Source organism: Amphiprion ocellaris, chromosome 11 (assembly GCF_022539595.1).
Source record: "Amphiprion ocellaris isolate individual 3 ecotype Okinawa chromosome 11, ASM2253959v1, whole genome shotgun sequence".
In the NCBI taxonomy this organism is placed as follows: domain Eukaryota; kingdom Metazoa; phylum Chordata; class Actinopteri; family Pomacentridae; genus Amphiprion; species Amphiprion ocellaris.
In genome coordinates, this window is record NC_072776.1 from 8976620 (window position 1) to 8996868 (window position 20249).

The window sequence follows — 20249 nt, forward strand, 5'->3', positions numbered from 1 at the left end:
AAACCACAGCTGCTCTTCCCATCAGCCTTTCTTTAATCATGTTCTTCCTGCCACAAATACTTCATTTTTTAAATATGATTTATTTCCCTGTATTCTTCTGTCATGGCGTAATTCAGACAACTATGATGTTGAAAAGAAAGACTGAATGTTTCAGGACGAGTGGCTTCGCTCAGCACATCAGGAGGCATCTGATTAACAAGTTATTGGTTTGATCTCAGCAGAGTGCCTTGTTTTTTCTGTTAAGGTGACACTGACTCAACCTCTACATACTTTGCTCATTATCAGTTAAAAGATAAAGCTGGAATGTTTTGTGGTTTTCTCCTTGTCAACAAATACACAAAAAAACAACAAAAAAAATGTTCTCCTAATTGCTCTTGTTGTCAGTTAGCAATTAAAAACACATCAGTGTTGCCCTGGCTGTTGTAATTCAATATAATTAACAGACACACTGTAGTTTATTTCATCCCAAATAAACCAAATACTCACATGTATGCAAAATACTTGGATGAGAATAGTCCCACAAAAATTAGGTTTTGAATACTACACACTATGTCTAACTCTTTTAAGGAATTATTTAGCCCCCTTTTTTTCTTAAAAGGTTATATATGGATATGCTTGTTATATATTCAAATTGGTTTGAAGCTAAGTGGCCATGGACAGGGCAAGAGAGTCAGAAAATATTGAGAGAAAGACTAATTCAGGGGTTTAAATCTTTGCTTTGAATTTGTTAGCTATGAAAAAAAAGTAGATTAACCAAAGTCTTAACTTATCTTAATGACCTATGCAATGTAAACCCTAAGTCTGAAGAAATCCACAGTTTAAGAAGAAGGAGGAGAGGAGCAGGACTCTCCTGAGTCTGATACTCAACTCTGCCTGTAGGAGGAGCTTTCACAATTAAAGTAAAGGAAGACCTGAGAGCAGTTGCAGCATGCGGGCACTCAGTTAATAAGGGGGGAACTCCTTCATCTGTTCAACTTAATCACTGGCTTGTATATTTCTGCTTTCATTTTTGGTTTTGAAGAATAAGTAATAAGTTAGGCATGCATCTGTTTTTGCCTTATTATTGTGATAAACAGCCAGACATTTCTGAGTAACCATCAAAATTTAGAGACTGAAGCAAAACTAAGAACGGAGGGGACTGTTATGATACTGAAAGCCAGTCCATGAAAGCAGTGACTGCAACCCACTTCAGCTACTCCAAACCATAATTCCCATAAACACAACTGAAACTTTATTGAGTGCAAAACCACTGGCTCCATCCAAGTTTTTAGGAACTGCTATCTAGGGAGTTAGAGCTCACTTTTCAAAGCCGTGTGGGAGATATACGATCACATACTCCCTTTTATTTTGTGCACAGTCGTGCACTCTCTCCTTGTGCAGTGTGGGATCTTGACAAACACTTTCCCATGGTAAGACGTGTACCCTACTGCCCACTGTCAGTCCTAATGGATGCCTTCAGCCAGCTTTCAATGAGAGAAAACAACAGGAGAGGCTGTATAGTAAAACTGAAACAGATGTAAAGTCCTGTCGGCACAGTTAACCCGGTTATTGACTGTCCCCAGTCCAGGTAATGAAAGGACACTGTTGACATGTAACATGTCACCCCATTGTCTTTGATGTGTTCTGTTGTAAAGATACAGCGCTGTTGTTGCAACTAATGAGACAGAGTCTGAACTTGAGACAAACTGACTTTTTTTAAACTCTTGTTTGCTCACTTTTTTTCCCCCCAAAATCTATTAAGTATTGGTCACTTTTTTAAGGCTTTGTCCTGATAAATGCTGAGTGAGTCCCCCACAGCTCATAATGTATTTAGACACCTCTGCAGTAGTACAACATGCTCGCTGTCCTCTGAATCCACGCTGGGAATTGTTCTCCTGTACAGCCTGTAGTTTGGCATTTTGCAGACATAAAAAGAAATGTCTGAGTTTCAAGTCTGTCTAATGATACATTTTGATAGCTTTGGCTTTGTTGAGCTGCTTTTTATTATCTTTGTGATAGGGTTAAGACCAAACACACATGCCACAGTGAGTAGCCCGCAGCCTCGGCAGCTCTAATGAGACAAATAAATGAATTTAGTGTTGCCACATACAGCTTGTGAACGCTTATTATCGGGATTATTGTTGAACTGTTATGAATGGGGGAGAGAAAAAAAAAGATGTCGGATTGGAAGGGGGCATGATTGGCTGATGTTACATATGTCCTTGATTACCTTCCTTCTGCTTTTATTCTAATAAGTGGCATTCTTTGTACTCCCTAGGACAGCTAGACAGTCTGACACACGATGAGAATAAATATTGCATGTGGTAGACATTAAGCTGTCATCCTGGAAAAAAGAAGAGATGGAGAAATCCGTGTGGTGTTCTTCGGCGCTACACTTTGCCTGCTCTTGTCACAATTGTCACATCTTGATGACTCCCCCCACTCTACCCCAGCCCCCTTATTTTCTCTCGCCCAGTCAACTGCCATGAATGACAGCATGGATACCCCATATAGAGAATTATTTTGGGTGATGTAGAATGTACTCCTCTGGGTTACAGTTTGAATTTCTGATGTTTGCCTCTTTTTTTTTTTTTAAATTTCAAATCCGCCCCCTCAACCCCCCCATAAATAGCTTTAACCAAGTTTATAGCTTTGATAATGTCTTCTCAACAATCATCTTAAAGACAAAAATGGGACCGGCAGTTTGTTACGGGTTTTATCTATCATGTGCAAGCATTTAAAGTCACAAGATTTAATGGGTGTATTTATCAAAGAAAGGAAAGTTGTTTTAAAAAAAGCTTGTTACCAGCGCACCCTCAAGGTTTGTTTGAGATACGATGTGAGATGATGCTCTTAATTAAAGCTGCTCCCATTGTGCGTGCACCATGTTCTGTTTCCTCCAGCCCATGATTGCTTTGAAGATTGAAAGAAGTTGATAATATTGGAGATAGCGTGTGTGTGTGTGTGTGTGTGTGTGTGTGTGTGTGTGTGTGTGTGTGTGTGTGTACGTGTTAGATCTCCTCCCTTTTTAGAGACTGACGTGTAATGCCTTTCCATCCGGCTGTGGCCACAGGGAGCAGAGAGCGTCTGCACTCTTGTCGCTCAGGAGCTCACCACTGGGAGGATGAAAAGCTTCCCACAGAGCCCCCGACTTCCTAGCCTCTAAAGCCACCATGAGCTCATACCTCTCATTTCTGCCTCCCTTCACAGAGGAAAGGAAAGAGGAGGGGGGTTAGTATATGCTGTGTGCCGCAGCATCCTCACCCCTTAGACTGCTCATCCCTGTAACCTGGAACTGGAGAAACAGGCAGGACTTTGAGTTTATTACTTGATGAGTCTGTGTCTGATAGCTGCTCACGTTCGGCCGATGTTCAGGTGCTTCCTCCACCTGTGGGTGTGTCAGTCACTGAGTTGTGGAGGATGTAGATAGAGGATTACTCTTTAGGTCTGTCAGCATTCAATTGCATCTGAAAGGAGCACTCAAACTGGAGGTGGTGGCCCGTCTTTTACAGGCTTAACTGGCTAAGCACTCATAATGAAGCCAACCTGTATGAGTGTGCGTCAGACGCAGGCCCAGGTCATTGTCTCAGGTAGCTGCCCCTGTACTTTCAGAACCTCCTATTGTTTTCTCCTCCTGAGCCATTTAAGCAGATCAAAGCTCTGACAAAGCCCAGGGAAGCCCCAGGCATGCAGAAACACAGGAATTATCCCCCCCTCAGGATTCCCACACAAAAAGACAAATAGACTAGCTCCAGAGGGTGGCCCCCTGTGGGATATCTCTATTCAGAGCCTGTCTGTTGTGGAAGGTCCAATTGTTTTTTTTCTTCCTTTTTTCCATGTCATTTTGCAATATATTGTGCTTTAAATTAGATGCACAATCTAAAGCTTGGAACAAATAACCAGACAGCTATTTTTTTTTCTAGACAAACAGATGGTGTTGCTTTCATACTGACTTGTTTTTACCATTTAAAAAAAAATGCTTGTTTTAGATTGGTAAAAGTTTGATAAACAGAAAGTACTTGTAAGAAAACTGTATTTCTCTCAGTGAATTAAAAGCAGGAGGAAGAGCACAAACATGACTTGTTCTTTAGCCTTGTTTGAGCCTTCAAGCTGGTGAATGATTAGCAGAAATAATGTCCCTGTCACCCTTAATCACATTAAAATGTGGTTAACATTTAATTTTTCCCACTTGATATGCAAAAATTTCCACTTGATTTGCAGCAAAGGCCATTGGAATTCCATTATAAAAAGAATAAAAATTTCAGGCATCATTTGTTCAGAGAGGGATATCAGGAGCAGAAAGTGCTGAATCTTTCTATTAGGCGAGCAGTGAGAGATGGCACTCAGTGCTGGGACATAATGGGAGACTGACAAGACGCTCACACACATACGCAATCTTTGTCACTGAATTTCTTTTCAGTTTAGACTTGTAGGCACTTTTTTTTAAACAGTTTCTACATTACAAATATTTTATTTAGATTTTCTATTTTGGAATTTTACAAACCTTTTTTTTTTACTTTAAGTATTTAGATAATAAACAGAAATTAAATTAGTCAGTAAACCTGCACTGAAATAAAAATCTGACTTATTTCTTATGTCATATAAAGAGCTGTATATTAAACTCAGCTGTAAAAAGGCCTCGCAGTGCAGAAAACACTGCCTTTGAAATACAGATTTACATGAACACCCTTTATAATTTAGAATGACTGAAAGATAAGAACAAAAAAAAATCTGAAGCATGTTTTACATAAACATTTTCTCCAAATTTACACATCCATACAAAATTTCACACAAATAATTGGAAGGGACATAAATACAAATTGCAAAGTGCCGTTGCAGACAGCGGTGAAGTTGACAGAATTGGTTTTGGGAGTCATGTTGACGGAGCATCAAAGCTCTTAATTGACAGTGCTTTGTTTCTGGAGTTGAGGGAAGGGGGTGTTTCATGTTCTTGTGGCAAGGTGTTTGTCTGGTCCTGTGTCACTCAGTGCAAGGACCCACAGACCCCCGTGCTCATTTGCAGCTCACGTTCTCCGTCTCGGCTTCACATTATTAAAATCATCCCTCAGCCTTCTACCAAGAGCCTCTTTGTTACTTGGCCGGCTTGGCTCAGCTCTGTCAAGTCTTCACCAATTACAGTCTCAGGTACAATGGTCTATTCAAAGGATCACAGCCCTTGACTGGTGTGGAGAGAGTGATTTGTGAATCATTATTCAGCCGCCTGTAGAGAACGCAATACCTGAGGAATGCAAATAACGTGCCACCAAATAGACAGCTGTGCTGCTAAAAGTGACAAACTACAGCTGTTATTATCTCAGATTGGATTTTTTTCCCCTCTCAGAGCGCCCTCCATCTCCTATGTTTTCAGGTTTTTGGCTTTGACTAAATATGTTTTATTTTTCTGTCCTTTATTGGTGAGACATCGGTTCCCTCCTTATTTTGGTGGCAGTCAAGCGTCTGCACACATAGTGCGAACAGAAAGGGAAATATTAGGTTATGGCTCATAATAGATGTGCATCTGAACAGACAAAGTGGCATGTGAGGCATTTCAAATTTACCCTGTAGTGTTATTTTAACTTGTGAGAAAAACATTCAATCAAAGCAAAACTGTGCTCTTCTTGTGCCCGTTACCCTGTCATATATTGTATATTGATAATCATTAGGTAGGAGCAGTGATATGGTGTTGCAGGTGATAAAACGGTGACATTGTTATTGGAATAGATGTGATATTGAGGTGGTCGGGTTCCTCCCAGTCTTTGATTCTTATGGGCTTTAAACAGGAAACTAGGATTACAGATAATGACAGGGACCCCTTAGAATCAATCCAGCCTAGGAGCTGCCGTGTGAAAATGGATTTGTGTGATGCTGTTCTTTGAGATCTGTCCAATCCCAGCCTCGGAGCTTGTGGGGCTAATCTCATAATTGCCCTAACCCCCTTGTATTGTTCTGACTGAGAGTCACCATTAAGTGTCAGGATATCTTTGTCCTGCAATGTCAGGTGTCCTGTTGGACAGGAACATAGAGAGAGAAAAAAACAAACTTAGGCAGTTAAGAAGGTGACATACACATTTCTAAGTAAGGAAACACTTAGTGGTTAGTTGTTCTACTTCCTCCTGGCTTTACCGTAAATGTTTATTTGGTTTCTCAGCAGGTGAATGAATTGTCTTTTGTAGTAAAAAATGAGGGAAAACAACAAAAGCCTCATGTGTGTCGTGAACTTTAGTTGGAAGTCATGAGGCAGTTTTGCTTATTTAATCTTAAACTACTTTAATATCCCAGAAATGTAGTTTTTACTCAATCAGCTTAAGCACAATGTGTAGCCCTACTATTAGGTCATTTTAATCAATAAATAGGTCCTTACTATCTTATTTATTATCTAACGATGCAAGAAATATATATAAACACACATTCTGCATACTGAGTATTTTCAATTGTGATCTAATGCTTTTAACTATCTAAGATTTTATTTCAGAATGTGGTATTTTTACATTCTTCTTCCTCGTCACGTCATGTCGAGTCACATTTTTTGTTGAAAACTTTCCAGGAAAAAAAAGTCAAACTCTGTGCAAGAAACGCCACCTTTGGAGTGCAGCCTCCCGCAAACACTCATATGTTCAGCTGCTCTCATGAATATGCATGCGCCGGCGGATAGCAAATACTTTCATGTTAATCAAGTCCCCCAACGAGTTTTGTGGCTGCTGTTTTCATCAGGTTGGTGAAAATCAAGGAGTGGGTGGACAGTCACGACCCGGGAGCCTTGGTCATCCCCTTCAGCGGCGGCCTGGAGAGCCAGCTACAGGACAGCAGTGAAGAAGAGAAGCAGAAGTACTGCACAGAGCACAAGACGCAGAGGTTAATTAGCATTCAGTCTCCCCACACTTTATTATCAGCTGTGTCCTCCATGCACTCCTTTAATTGCATGTGCTGATAGAATAATAAATGGCAGAGTAATTACCATTATAAAGCAAAGGATCCCTCTTCTTACTGAACAACTCAGTCAAAGGGTTTTCCTCTAAATTAAGTTTTTAACTGTCATCTGTCATCTGTAGGTATAATTATAACTTGGGCATTTTGGGTTTATTGTTCTTGTGTGAAAACCTCTATGGAGAGAAAAATTGTGACAGCAGATTTTTTTTTTCTTCTCTCTCTCGGCACAGAACGAGGCATTGGGTTGAATTCTTAAAAATGTTAAATGAGTCTACAAGCTTTCTAATTAATCAAAGAAACCATTGGAGAGTTGAATGTCTTATGTGAAACGAAGTGACCCATCTTATTCACTTAATGAGTTTATATTGGAATGAATGGGGCCTTGCCACTGAAGTGAACTTTGTCTAAGCATCAGTGGCAATAAAGAATACTTAAACAGTTCAGACCCCTTGATTCAAGCTGAAATTTCTCTCCCCCAGTGCTCTGAGCAAGATCATCAAGGCAGGCTACGCCGCCCTGCAGCTGGAGTACTTCTTCACTGCCGGACCAGATGAGGTCCGTGCATGGACCATTCGGGTAAGAGGCGGCTGCCTGCTGTGCACATACATGTGAGCGTGAGCGTGAGGGTGTGTACCAGACGTACACACTCGCACACAGTATCCCATGTTCCACCCTGCTGGCACTTTCACTGATATCACACACTTTCAACTTTGTCATGGTTGTGCTTTAGCTAGTCATTACAGACCAAGGATAACTTCAATTACTGGTGAGCTGCTGAACAGTGAAAGTGGGGGCTACATTGATTGAGGAGGGCAACAATTGATTTTGCCCATTACGTCCATGAGAATGTTTCCATCCTGTGCAGATCTGCCTGCCCTCCTCCTGCCGCTGGAGATAAGGAGCCTGTGCATTGTGCCTGCCTAATCTGTGTGACGGAGGTTGTCTGTGCCAAAATTGATGTCGCTTTTCATTCGACTGTTTGTGGGCCTTGCTGGGGGCTCCTCCTCCCTGTGTGTCTCAGTTTACTGAGCCCAGCCCGCCAAGAGCTTTGTGCAATGGGATCGCAGGATTTACATCAATACAGATGTTGGCTTTGCATGTTGGTATTGTGCTTCTTCTTTTATTCTTGAACAGATAGAAGTATTGAGTCCGTATGTAAAATGTATTTGACTGAGTTACATTTTTAAGTACATACAGGTGGTTTAAAAATCATGCAAAGTGCCTTTTGAAAAAAAACTTTTGAAAAATGAGAGATTTTGTCATATGTAATTATATCCATTCTCTCATCCCAGCGCATATTTCAAGGGATTATAATTTTGGATCAAATTATTACAATGCAGAATGCTTTCAATCCCATAAACATAACATGTCCATTTGGAAACGGAGGCCCATTTTCCAAAAAGCGCTGCAATTTTCCACAAAGGCATCTATTCAAAAAACTTGTCACCAAGCAGATCATTATGGTTTTGTTCCCTGAATGAGAGTCTGCTCACTGTTCATATTTTAGTGACAAATATTGTTCAATTCAAAAACTTTAAATAGGCTGCAATAAATTATGTTTATCTGGAGGCAATAATGAATGGCTTACAGTTTTGACCACTGATGTAAATGCTGCTTGAATTTTGATCTTGTCTAAAGTTATCTAGAGTTACTGGTTGACTTACAGAACATGTAGAAGTTGTGCATGTTTCTGCTTTACCAAGATGATTTCCTTTAAATAAGCTTACATTGTCTTCCTTCTATTTTCACAAAAAGAAATTTTAAGAACCGGCATTAATTTTTGTGTTTCAAAACAATTTGAAAAAAGAGAATAGGCCAACAACAGCAGCTGATTTTTCAAACTAAACAGGATGATTTATCAATTCATAGTCAGTACTGATTAATAGAAAAGACTATGTTGTTATGTTATTTGTTCAAGATATGGATTTTCTCAGGAATTTTATTCCACATAATGAAGTTTAATTTATTAGATCACCACTCATAATTTAATACCAGCTGAAACACAATGCATTGGGACTCAGTTTGTGCAACTTAAGAAGTGTTTTTTAAAAAGTCTTTGCTGCTCACCAGTATTACTAACATCATGCTGTAGATCATTTCATTTCAATTCACCGATATACAGTGTAGATTTCTGTATGAAAGATCACCATTGAGGTCAACATGGCAGGAAAATGCTGGCTGGGAAATAAGTTGTGATTCTGGAAGCAAATATGTTGAAGTGACGTAATGTATATTTATTTAGCCCAATATCACAAACTGACAAAGTGTACAGCATGTGACACTATCATTAGACTTTCAGTTAGAATGAGGAAAAAAAACCTTCCAAAATACTTAATAGGGATAAATATTATATATTTTTGACTATAAATCCCACTTAGAACATCTACCTATCGATCTATCTATCGATCTATCTGTCTATCAAAAATCAACCACCTTCAACACCAACTTTGTTATTCTTTTTTTTTAATTTCTCAGGCCAGAGGGGACGGTGAGCTCACTCTTCATCTTTTTTTCTTTTCTTTTTTTTAACACAGGACACATTACATTTTAGTCAGATGACATCACCAGGTTGAGGCGCACACTTGTCTCAGCATGACTGATGTCCTCACTATTTACAGCAAAGTCCCAAAACACTTCAAAGGCATCCTCAAAAACACGCTTGTCCTCTTCGACATAACTGATTACAGGCAGCCTTGATTGTGTGTGAGGGGCATTTAGTCAGGTAAGCATCAGTGAGTAACTATATTAAGCCAATACATCTTGTATTGTAAAAACTACACTCAGTAATGTCGTGTTCCTAAGTCCTTTAACATGCTTTATTAGGCAGCCTCGAGGTGACCATTATCTATCAGCCTGCTCTGCATAGCTCTTAACTAGGACAATGTGGATCTCTTGTAATGCGCCATATGAAAAAAATCCCTCCCTTAATCTATTTTTCTCCAGATAGACAAACCTTGATGCTGATTAATGGTAGTTAAACTCACAAGCACTCCGTCAATGAGATTGCAAATAGATGGTAATGTATTAGAGTCATTAAATACGCATCATTCTTTTGGCATGAAATATGTTGACCCCAACCTGATTATATACATAATTAAAACTGCTCAACAGTTTCTGAGCACGGAGCTGCAGAGCAGAGAGAGAGAGAGAGAGCAGGTCGACAGGCAGGAGTCATAATGATACACAGCAGCCACGTCACTTATTTGGGTCATTTGTCATTTCCGCCCAGCATTATTTCAGTGCATATAAATTGCACATTTTATCAGCTTCCCAGTTGCGTCTTGGAGTGTTAGAGACGATTCAAGGTGCAAAAAAATTGTATACAACTATTAAACTGTAAATGTGTGCTTTGTAAATTGGTATCTGAAATAGCTTTACTTAATGTTTGTTTTGAATGTAAAATCATTGCTGTGTGTTTCAGCTCAATTTAAAAAACATCACAAACACATTCACACACTCCAAAACTGTTTATTGTACTACATCTGCCACAGTGAAATATTACTGAGGGTCTCGAATTGAATTTGAATTATCAAACTCTGGAGTGTCACAATAGCGAGGCCTGATGCAGTGAGGTCTATACCACCCTGGCCTCTCACTGCAACACTGGGTCTTCTTGCTGTCATGACCAGAGAGCCGAGCAGCGACCCACAATGAGGCAAGATTGCTTGGAGAGAAATCAATACCACCACGGAATGGGAATCAGAAGGCATTGATAGCAGTGCTGGGTCCTTATCGGTGTCCAGGCTGCCCTAGCAGGGCACAGCCGAGTGGAAAGCTATCCAGAAATCAGGACTGAAGCAAGAATACCCCCGACTGAAAACACCCCCAGAGTGATCACAAGGCTATCACCCTATCAAACACCATGTCGCTCGCATGCTGTAATCCATCTTCTCCAAAACAATTCATTTGTCCTCTCTTTTCCTTCCTTGTCACAGAAAGGAACTAAAGCTCCGCAGGCTGCGGGGAAGATCCACACAGACTTTGAGAAGGGCTTCATTATGGCGGAAGTAATGAAATTCCAGGATTTTAAAGAGGAAGGCAGTGAGAACGCTGTCAAGGTGAGCAGTCAGGGTGCCAGAGGAGATGAGGGGAAGTCTCCTGTGATCAGTGGAGCTGACAGTCACCACACAGCTCCTACTGAAAACTGCTCTTCACCTTTACTCAGGGGAAGAAATTACTGCACACACTCCAGCACCACTCTTGACAAGCCAACTGATTCTGGCTCTAAACACTGCCATTCTGCTCCAGCTGTGCATATCTTTATCACAATGTGTCTTAACTGGCTGATGGTAGTTCTTGCTCGTGGCTCAGCAGAGTCGCTCAGAGGAAGCACTTCTTCACCTCGCCAGGCATTTATCAGATCCATAGAGTGCGCTGTTAGCTTAGCACTCTCTGTTGCCAAATCCCCAAGCTACTGCAGGCATGTGACAGTGATATAAAGCGGCGAGTTAAATAAAGTGTGAAATTCCTCAAATCAAGACTGTTTCATGGGTGGGTAGCGCAGAAATGTGACTTGCATATCTTATTTTTATGATGGCTACTGTTTGTTTTGACCTTTTAACTGTGCTGTGGGTTGTTCACGTGCACACTCCTGTCAAATGTAGTAACTGAATTTGTAAAGACTGTAAGTGGGCTCCAGCAACAGCCGGCGTATAGAAAAATGCATAGAAATGCTGTTCTTTCCTGCTGCAAGTTTAGGTTTGACATTAATTTAGCTTCAGATCTGCAAACTATAATTAAGTAATTGACAGTACAGAGTTAATAATCACTTAATCAACACTGTAGGACGCCTTTTATATCAAAGATGTACTTTTTGTCATGAAATTTTTGTAAATACAAAAATCTTAATTGTATTCTCAGTTAGTTAAATTAAGAAGAAGTGACTGTAACCTGAGTGACACTTGTGAGCAGCAGATGTAAGCCATGCTGTTGCAATCCCTCTATTGTCACCATCAACTCCATGTGCCCACTTACACACTCAACTAATGTAATTATGGTGGCACAAAGGGCCCACGGGGACCAGTGTGGAAAGGAAGCACTAAAAAACATTTAAATCTCGTTACTATTCAAGCCTTTTTTGATAAATATTTGATATTTAATGCAGCGGCAGTGTATTGTCCACACCCTTCATAAGCTGCAAACAGCGAGTGAAATGTGTCGGTCTCTGGGGGTTCCGCCATTGTTATCCGGGGGTGAGATCTGAGTGTCAGGTCCTTCCTGCATGCTCTCTTACTAATCCCTTTTTGAGCCTCAGAAGAACATGGAGCGTTTCTGACTGTGGCATTAAGGTCCATGCTATTTAATGCCAGTTGTGGGAATAGGCTGTCTGAATAGGGCCAGTGTACGGGGATATCACATTATTAGTAATCATATCTGCTTAAGCCAAGCTTGCTGCTCCAGATGGCTGCTTTCAAGTGCAAATGAACCAGTTAGACGTGTCTGGTTTAATACATACTCAGGAATCACAAATAGCCATTGATTTTTTTTCCTGTCTCCCTCTCCATCCAGTGTTTCTGGTGGTATTGAGCTTGGATTAAATGGTCTCCTGAGCCTTTAAAGGGACATTGATTCTTCTAATTAATTGTGCACTGTGCAGAACCAGAATGCATAAACCTGTCCGTATTAGCACTTCAAGTCAATTATTTTGAGTTTGCCGGGAAGGAGAACAAACACTTACTGTATACAAAAGAAATGTTAGAACTTATTTTGCTTCCTTGAGAAGTTTTATAGTGCTGTAATCAAAGACTTATTAACATTTTGTGCTTGTGCACATGAAACTGAAATGGACAGAAGAGGGGATTATTCACTCAGTGGGAATTCAGGCACCCCTTGAACAAAACATGCATGTAATTGTGTGTGTGTGGGTGTGCGCACGTGTGCATGCAAGCGTAGAAGAACAAGAGTATGGCATTTGCAAGTGCAGTTTAGTTACTGTAGGTGCCAAAATAGACTAGCTACTAATCCTGCTCTGCAATTTTCCATTATTCTTTGAAATATACAGAGCCGCTACCTATTTTATGTTATCCCTATAATCCGGTAGATAAATAACAGAAGTATGCAATAGTCTATAATGTGTACATCATACAATATTTTGTGTTGACTTTTATTTTAATTCAGCATTTATTTTTTCTTGATCGTGCAGGCAGCTGGGAAATACAGACAGCAAGGACGAAACTACACTGTTGAGGATGGAGACATCATCTTTTTCAAATTTAACACACCGAATGCACCAAAGAAAAAGTGACACGAGAACAATATGTTTGTTTACATAACTGACTGTCTTGTTATCTGTTTTTTGGCTGATACCCACTTGCCACTTTCCCACTTTTTGTTCTCCATTCTGTAGGATTGAATCCCTCCCTCATGTGCCAAAGCACAGGTTCAGTAAACTCTGACAGCTTTGCTATTTAAGATCAGGATCATCCCCCACTCCAAATTGTAGCAGCATTTGAAGGAGCATATTACTCTCCAGATACTTCATTAATCTCCATCACGGGTGCCAGCACTGACACAGCTGACAGCGGGGACAATGCCACCTGCTCCTCTCCCCCTTCTGCAGATAATGCATGTTTTACAGTAGCCCAGATGTCTACACTCAATAAAACATTTGACAAAACCAGTCTGTGTGTGTTTTGGGATGTCTGTATTGAGTGGGAAGCTGCATGGGGATGGTGATAGCGGTCCTGCCGACCACTGATTAGAGAATTAAAAGACACAGCTGACATTGACTGTAGCATAGAGGGGACAATTATAATTAAATCTGTTAAGTGATGCTGATTTTGGAAGGGCACATACAGGATGCAGGTGTTTTGGCCAAAAGAAGTGGTCACTTTAAATGATTATTTGTAAAGGGATTGAGTTAACCTTTCATTTAAAATGTTTTATTACATTTACGATTATTGAATATGTGTGATCTCTCTTTCACCGTCTCCACAGTACTTGGCTGCAATCCTTAAATATTGACAGAATAGCATGTTTGTTATGTTTACAGTTTCTTACTCCCATCCCTGAACAATGAGGGCAAATACACAGTTACCGAAAAATAAAGGAAATTTTCATTCAAACCATATTTTCACCAAAAAAAGTCCACATTTTTAGAATATTCTGTGTAGTATGAAAATAGAAGTTGACACAATCCACGAGCACAAGCAGAAAACGATTCCTGTTGTCTGGAGTAGTGTTTTTCTCGCCCCTATACTTTGTGCGTAAGTGTTTGTGAAGCGTTTATGCTGATGGAATTGTATGGCTGCAGCCGCAGTGCTCCAAAGTAAGATTGTATTCTCCGTGGGAGTCCGAACAAAGAGCTGTAGATCAGCAGTGCTTTGCTGAATATCTTGTAACCATTAAGACTGCAGAGAAAAAAAATGGCCTTTTGATGGGAACAAAAAGATTGAATAAAAATGGTCATTTTACAGAAAGACTATTGCATATCCAAGTTTTGGAATAGGATGTTTTATGGAGCAGAGCCTGTACAGCTAGCACTACAAAGAATAGTGTTTGTCATGGAAATAAGGTGGATTATAGTCTTTAGGGTTTGAGATCAGTGGCAAAATATAGGATAGTGTTTATTGTGTACTTTGAAAGAATGACGGATGACAACATGTGGATCAAATAACATTAAGCTTACTTTGCTTGGTAGTTTTAGCATTAACCGCTGATTTTAACCACAACTGACACATACAACTCTGATATATTGTACGGACACTTCCACAACTTCTACAACAGGCTGTTTTCAGTTGACTGTTTTCTAAGTGAAACCATACAAATCCTCTGGAGAGCACAATGGGGGCTTGAGACCAAACTGTTTTTGCATTCTTCTCGGGGTGGGGGTGGTGGTGGTGGTGGTGCTGGCCAACCTAAACCCAGCACAGAAGATTATTCATCTGCTGCAGTTTTGAGGCTCAGGGATTGATGAGTTGTTCCCAGTGGTCTGGGCTGCTGAGCATTTTGTTTTTCATAAAGTGGCAGTAAATCTTCTCCAGGCAAGTAATAAAGCTATTTAGAATCACGCAGATGTAGCATAGGAACAAAACACCAAACAAAAAAAAAAAAGTCTCTTGTTCTGCAAGAACATCCTGAACATGCTGTTTCAGGGTTTGATACCAATAATTTTGCTGTCGCACAGGAGGCAAGAATTAATGAATTATGAAGTCATTGGACGAGCCTCCTGTCCTGACGTCATGGGCCACATTTCAAAGTACACGTGCGAACATAATGCCACGGTTCACGTTTTAAACAAGTACTAAAGTATTCATAAACGCTCTCAGGTGACATCGGTGGATTATAATAGCTGCCCAACAGAGCTCATATAATGTGACAGAATCTCTGTCGGTACAAATGTTCTGTCAGCACCATCAGTCAAGTGGTGCCACTCTGCCCCGAAGGCAAACCACAGTGGCTTCAAACCGAGAAGGACGCAGAGTGAAGAGCTCGCTTTAAAACACACACCCAACAAAACAAACCACGGCCTGCTGGTGTAAATCACATGAGCGCCAAAAACCTTTGAAGAATTTCAACAAAGAATGCATGAGTTATAACAAATAAACATATAAATAACTATGGCATTTTTTAAAACAGTAAGTATGCACAAGGGATTGTGTTGGGAAATTTGATGGTTATTATAAACATACTGTATCATATTATTACAGAGAGGAAATTATCTCTATTCTGGATGACAATAAAAGTGTTGTAATTGTTGCTATTGTGTGACTTATCTGTCTGATGCTTTGTGCTATATGCTGCACACAGAATACACATGGAGTCGATACAGAGCCAGGATCTGGTTAAATCGTGCACGTATGAGGGTTTCTGCAACAATTTCCCCTCGTTTATGTTGCGCTACATGATGCAACTTAGTGCTTTGATTTATTGCTCTCATTGGCAGGGTGATAAAACACTGTCAGTGCAATGCTGAGTGAAAAGAATGTCATAAACAGCTCAGAGGAGGCTTAGAAAGCAGTGTTTAAATCATAACCTATGGAATTTAGTTGGTCTTCTCTGTTGTTATTGCTGCAAAAAGGGCTTCTTTTCTTTGCCATTTGAACAGCTTTAAACAATAGGTTACTATAAGTGTTTTAGTGTTCATATAAAATGCAGCAAAATCTAATTTAATTTGGCATCGTTTTTACCACAAGTCATCATTGTAAACAATAAACTGTTAAATCACCAATGTGGCATCCAAAAACAACTCAGTAACCCTGGCATAGTAATTCATTCTACTGCAGTTAAAGTACATAAAGTATACACATTGTACCCCGGCATAGTTTCCTTTTAGTGCCACTTGTTAGTCTAAGCTGGTTTACTCAAAGTACCACCTTTACAATCTTTAGCAATTTAATACAACAGTTTTGCCACAAAATCTTCCTTTGTGATTGTTTTGGGGGGTTATAAATGTCCACATTCAATCATATTTTTATTTATTTAAATTTGGTGTATTGGACTACATTATAGTTAGAGTGGTTTCTTATTATTTGCAGAATATTTGAAACACTTTCCTATATAATGCAATCTGCTGCACATGATCACTGACCATATTTAACACGTATCATATGTCTTGTTTCATATTTTATGTTTTGTTGTTTGTGGACCCTGGAAGACTGGGCTCACTGCCTTATGTGGCAGCAAATAAGGATTTGAATGAAGAATGCTAAAACATGGAAATAATTCAAACTATAAAAACCTTAATAAACCCATGACCTCAAAGAGATTATAAAAGTAGACTTTACTTTATGGCACAGAGTTGTGTTGGATTACATTAATCCTCTGAAACCCCAAGCAGTGCCTGGGCATTATTTGTTCTTGTCACATTTGTTCTCACTCTGGGTTCATTTTCAGTGCAGTATAAAGTCCTGCACCTCTATGGAAACAGCACAACCATGGCTGGCTTTTGTACAGTATGGCACAGTTGTATTGACATAAATTATTTTAAAAAATGAACAAAAAATGTAAAAACTTGGAACAACATTTTTTCTGAGCCCACAAGTATTACTAGTATTGCAAAATAATTCTTACATTTTTATTTGTTTTCATACTTCTACTTTCTGCTTTGTGTAAACACAGCCTGCAGTTCATCCCAGTTCAACCTAAAAGTCTTTGACTTTTTGTCATGTTAATATTTAGTATTTTACACAACCCGCTCAGTTGTTTATGTTTATACATACACTACTGTTGAAAAGTTTGGGGTCACTTAGAAATGTCCTTATTTTTGAAAGAAAAGCATTTTTTTCAATGAAGATAACATTAAATGAATCATAAATCCAGTCTAGACATTGTTAATGTGGTAAATGACTATTCTAGCTGGAAACGGCTGGATTTTTAATAGAATATCTACATAGGGGTACAGAGAAACATTTCCAGCAACCATCACTCCTGTGTTCTAATGCTACATTGTGTTAGCTAATGGTGTTGGAAGGTTAATAGATGATTAGAAATCCCTTGTGTAGTTATGTTAGTACATGAATAAAAGTGTGAGTTTTCATGGAGAACATGAAATTGCCTGAGTGACCCCAAACTTTTGAATGCTAGTGTATATTTGTTTATTTTGGCACTTTTCAAGTGAGACATGTAGAATAAAGTGATTTTGAATAAATGTGTTTGAGCTTAGAGTTGGTTAATTTTTCCGAGGCAGCTGCACATCACACATGATTAGTTCAAGGACCACTGGAAGGTTTAAACAGTTATAATTTCTTTCTGTAATAAATGGTCTAATTTTGGTGATTTTTTAAAAAACATAACATAATTTTAAACATGTCAGTGAGGTTCAGAGCATTAAACTGCACAGGTGTAACTAATAAAGTGGCCACTGAGTTTAGATCTATTTTTCCATTAAAACACACCATCTATATCTGCACATAAACTTATTGTATACCATTTTTTTAAAGCATTTTTTTCATTCTTGCATAAACAGACTTGTTTGCACATTTCTCAGAAAGAGCGCTACTATAGATAGATGCTATATTTATGTTTTTTGTCTAGTTCTGTATATGCATATAGATACATCTGTTTTCATACATTTGACCTGTTTGCCTGCCTATTGTTGTATATCCTTGTTGTCTCTGTTTAGTGTTGCATCATGTGAACTACTGAAAACCTGAGTTTGTTGTAAGTTTCAACATGGCTGATGAAGGTTATTCTGATACTAAATAGGAAATGCATCCACATATGAAATGTTCAAAACATGTCCAACTTATTTTAAAAAGTTTTCATGTGACTGTCTTTGACCTCAACCCTCATTGTGTGTACAACTATCAATTCCCAGTTCTCTAGACATAGAACAGTATGATTGTTCCGGTCTCAAGTCCTTCAGAGTTGTGTCTAACACACATTTGATATTCCATCCACACTACTTCATGCTGCACCAGTTTCAATTTTCTCTCGCAGGTCCCATTTACAGTGCCTCCAGTAGGGCAGTTTCTCTCCGTGGGATCACTCTCTCTTGGACTGGCCTTCATGAAAACAACTGTCAATATGTTAATACAAAACACTCAGAGCCATTGTGGATTCACTCAGTTATCTTTCACATTTCTGCAATGTGCCACAACAGCAATGTCCACTCCTAGAAGACGCAGAGGAGAGGGTTTTGCTTAGAATAATCACGCTTTGCTTCTAATTTCTCGTCCATAATTCAAAGCGGGTTTGTTGTTAAAGCATAGAATCTGTGTCACATTTCTCACCATGAAAGAAAAGCAGAAAGCTAAGAGGTCTGTGCTCATGCAGGGAGAAGGTCATAGATGCCCCTATTTACAGTTATATGTGTCACACTGGATCCTTATAGATGTGCTGAAACTCCCACTGGGTAATTGCTCTGCAGACTTCACAGATTCCTCTCATGAGGTGAATGCAAGGTCTGTCAATACAATCTCATTTCCTTTGTTTGTGGCTCGAGCTGGAGACAACACTCACAGGCCAGAAGACAAACACGATGGCAGTTACATGTCTTGTGCAGGCCACTGCATCCTCCAGGGTGTTGCATTTGTGTTGCTTTTAGGATATTTGACTTTTCCCTTTAACTTGGAGGTCTTTGTAGAAATTGTTGATACGTTTCCAAGGACTCCTGAAGTAATACAGACGTAGCTGCAAGGTTTTTCTAAAGCTGTTTTCATTGGCCTGTGTTTACCTGACACTTGGATTGACAGCAGAGTGATTGGAAATATCCACCATTCACTGCCGTGAGCTCCTGAGTGCAAGGAAAGTGCTTTTGTAGTCTGGCTGTAATGGGCCAAGTTTGAATTGAAGGTTGGGAGAAATAGCCTCACTGCAGTCGCACACTGTGAGGAACTGACACACCACAAATAATACTCAGAAGTGGGCTCCTGATAGCATCACAGCCACAGAGCAGATACAATAGCATGCAGGCTCTCATTTCAATGCACTTTCACAATGTTGTAATGTGCACAATCAGATGGAGGGGAAGAAATTCAGTCAAATACAAACTCAGATTCTGTCTTGACTGTTTTTCCCCACAAGTTATCGACACAAAACTCCTAAATGTCTTATCTATAAGTGAGAAAATGCCGCTATTGGTTTGCAAAAACACACGAGATCAAGGGAAGATGGCTTTTGGGGAAAATTCACATTCAGAATTTTACTTATTATTGCCTTAAATAGAGTAAATGTGTTTTAAAAAAAAAAGGGATACAGTGATCTCCAAAGCTCAAACTATATCAACAGGGTCCTCCTCATCTTGTGATTCTAAAAATCACTATTTCATTTATATTCCGTCAGTCCCAGCGGGTCACCAGCTCAGTTTTTGATCTCATGCCTTATGTTGCTTTTCAGGTTACACATTGCAGCCCAATCTGCACTAATGTCCACAGATTTAAAACCTGTCAAAAACAGGTGTCAGATCTGGTTTTGGATCACTGGGTTGTTGTATCAGAATTGAGAGAAAATATATTGGATTGGTGCATTACATTAAAAATGATTAAATGGTTTGGAATTTAGAATACTTGTGTTTTGTGTTTGCAAATACAGTTACCACAGCTGATACACACTTCACTCAGAATGGTAATAAAAACAGATTTTGGGATACTTTAAGAAGTCACATGTTATTATTATTTTTTTTGTATATATGTTTGTCAGAAAATAAAAAATGCCAAATGTTGGGTTGACTTACAGGAGCATCACAGTGGGTTTTCCCAACAAAAGTTATGAGATGTGACAGCTGCTGGGTATCAGAATTGTTGCTGACTGCTCCTGGGCTTTAGTTAAAACTGGTTAAAAATCAAGCATGAATGTGTTTGGCAAACATATAATGTGACTACACTTCTTTACCTGCTCTGTAGCACAATGTTACAGATTTCAAGCAGATTTCACACAGAACTGGTAACAACAATGCAACTGAA

At 39.4% G+C, this 20249-nt stretch overlaps 1 protein-coding gene across 2 annotated transcripts in view; it reads left to right on the forward strand.

Moving 5' to 3' along the window:
- Positions 1-13525, forward strand: part of LOC111574594 (obg-like ATPase 1) — a 41531-nt gene extending 28006 nt beyond the window's left edge. Inside the window, exons 8-11 of one of the 2 annotated variants that reach the window (XM_023279282.3) lie at positions 6691-6831; positions 7386-7482; positions 10842-10964; positions 13049-13525. In XM_023279282.3, the coding sequence (XP_023135050.1) occupies positions 6691-6831; positions 7386-7482; positions 10842-10964; positions 13049-13150 (463 nt within the window). In that variant the 3' untranslated portion in view covers positions 13151-13525. The remainder of the gene's footprint in view (positions 1-6690; positions 6832-7385; positions 7483-10841; positions 10965-13048) is intronic. The other variant, XM_055014944.1, reaches the window with a different exon arrangement.
- Positions 13526-20249: the final 6724 nt, after the last annotated feature.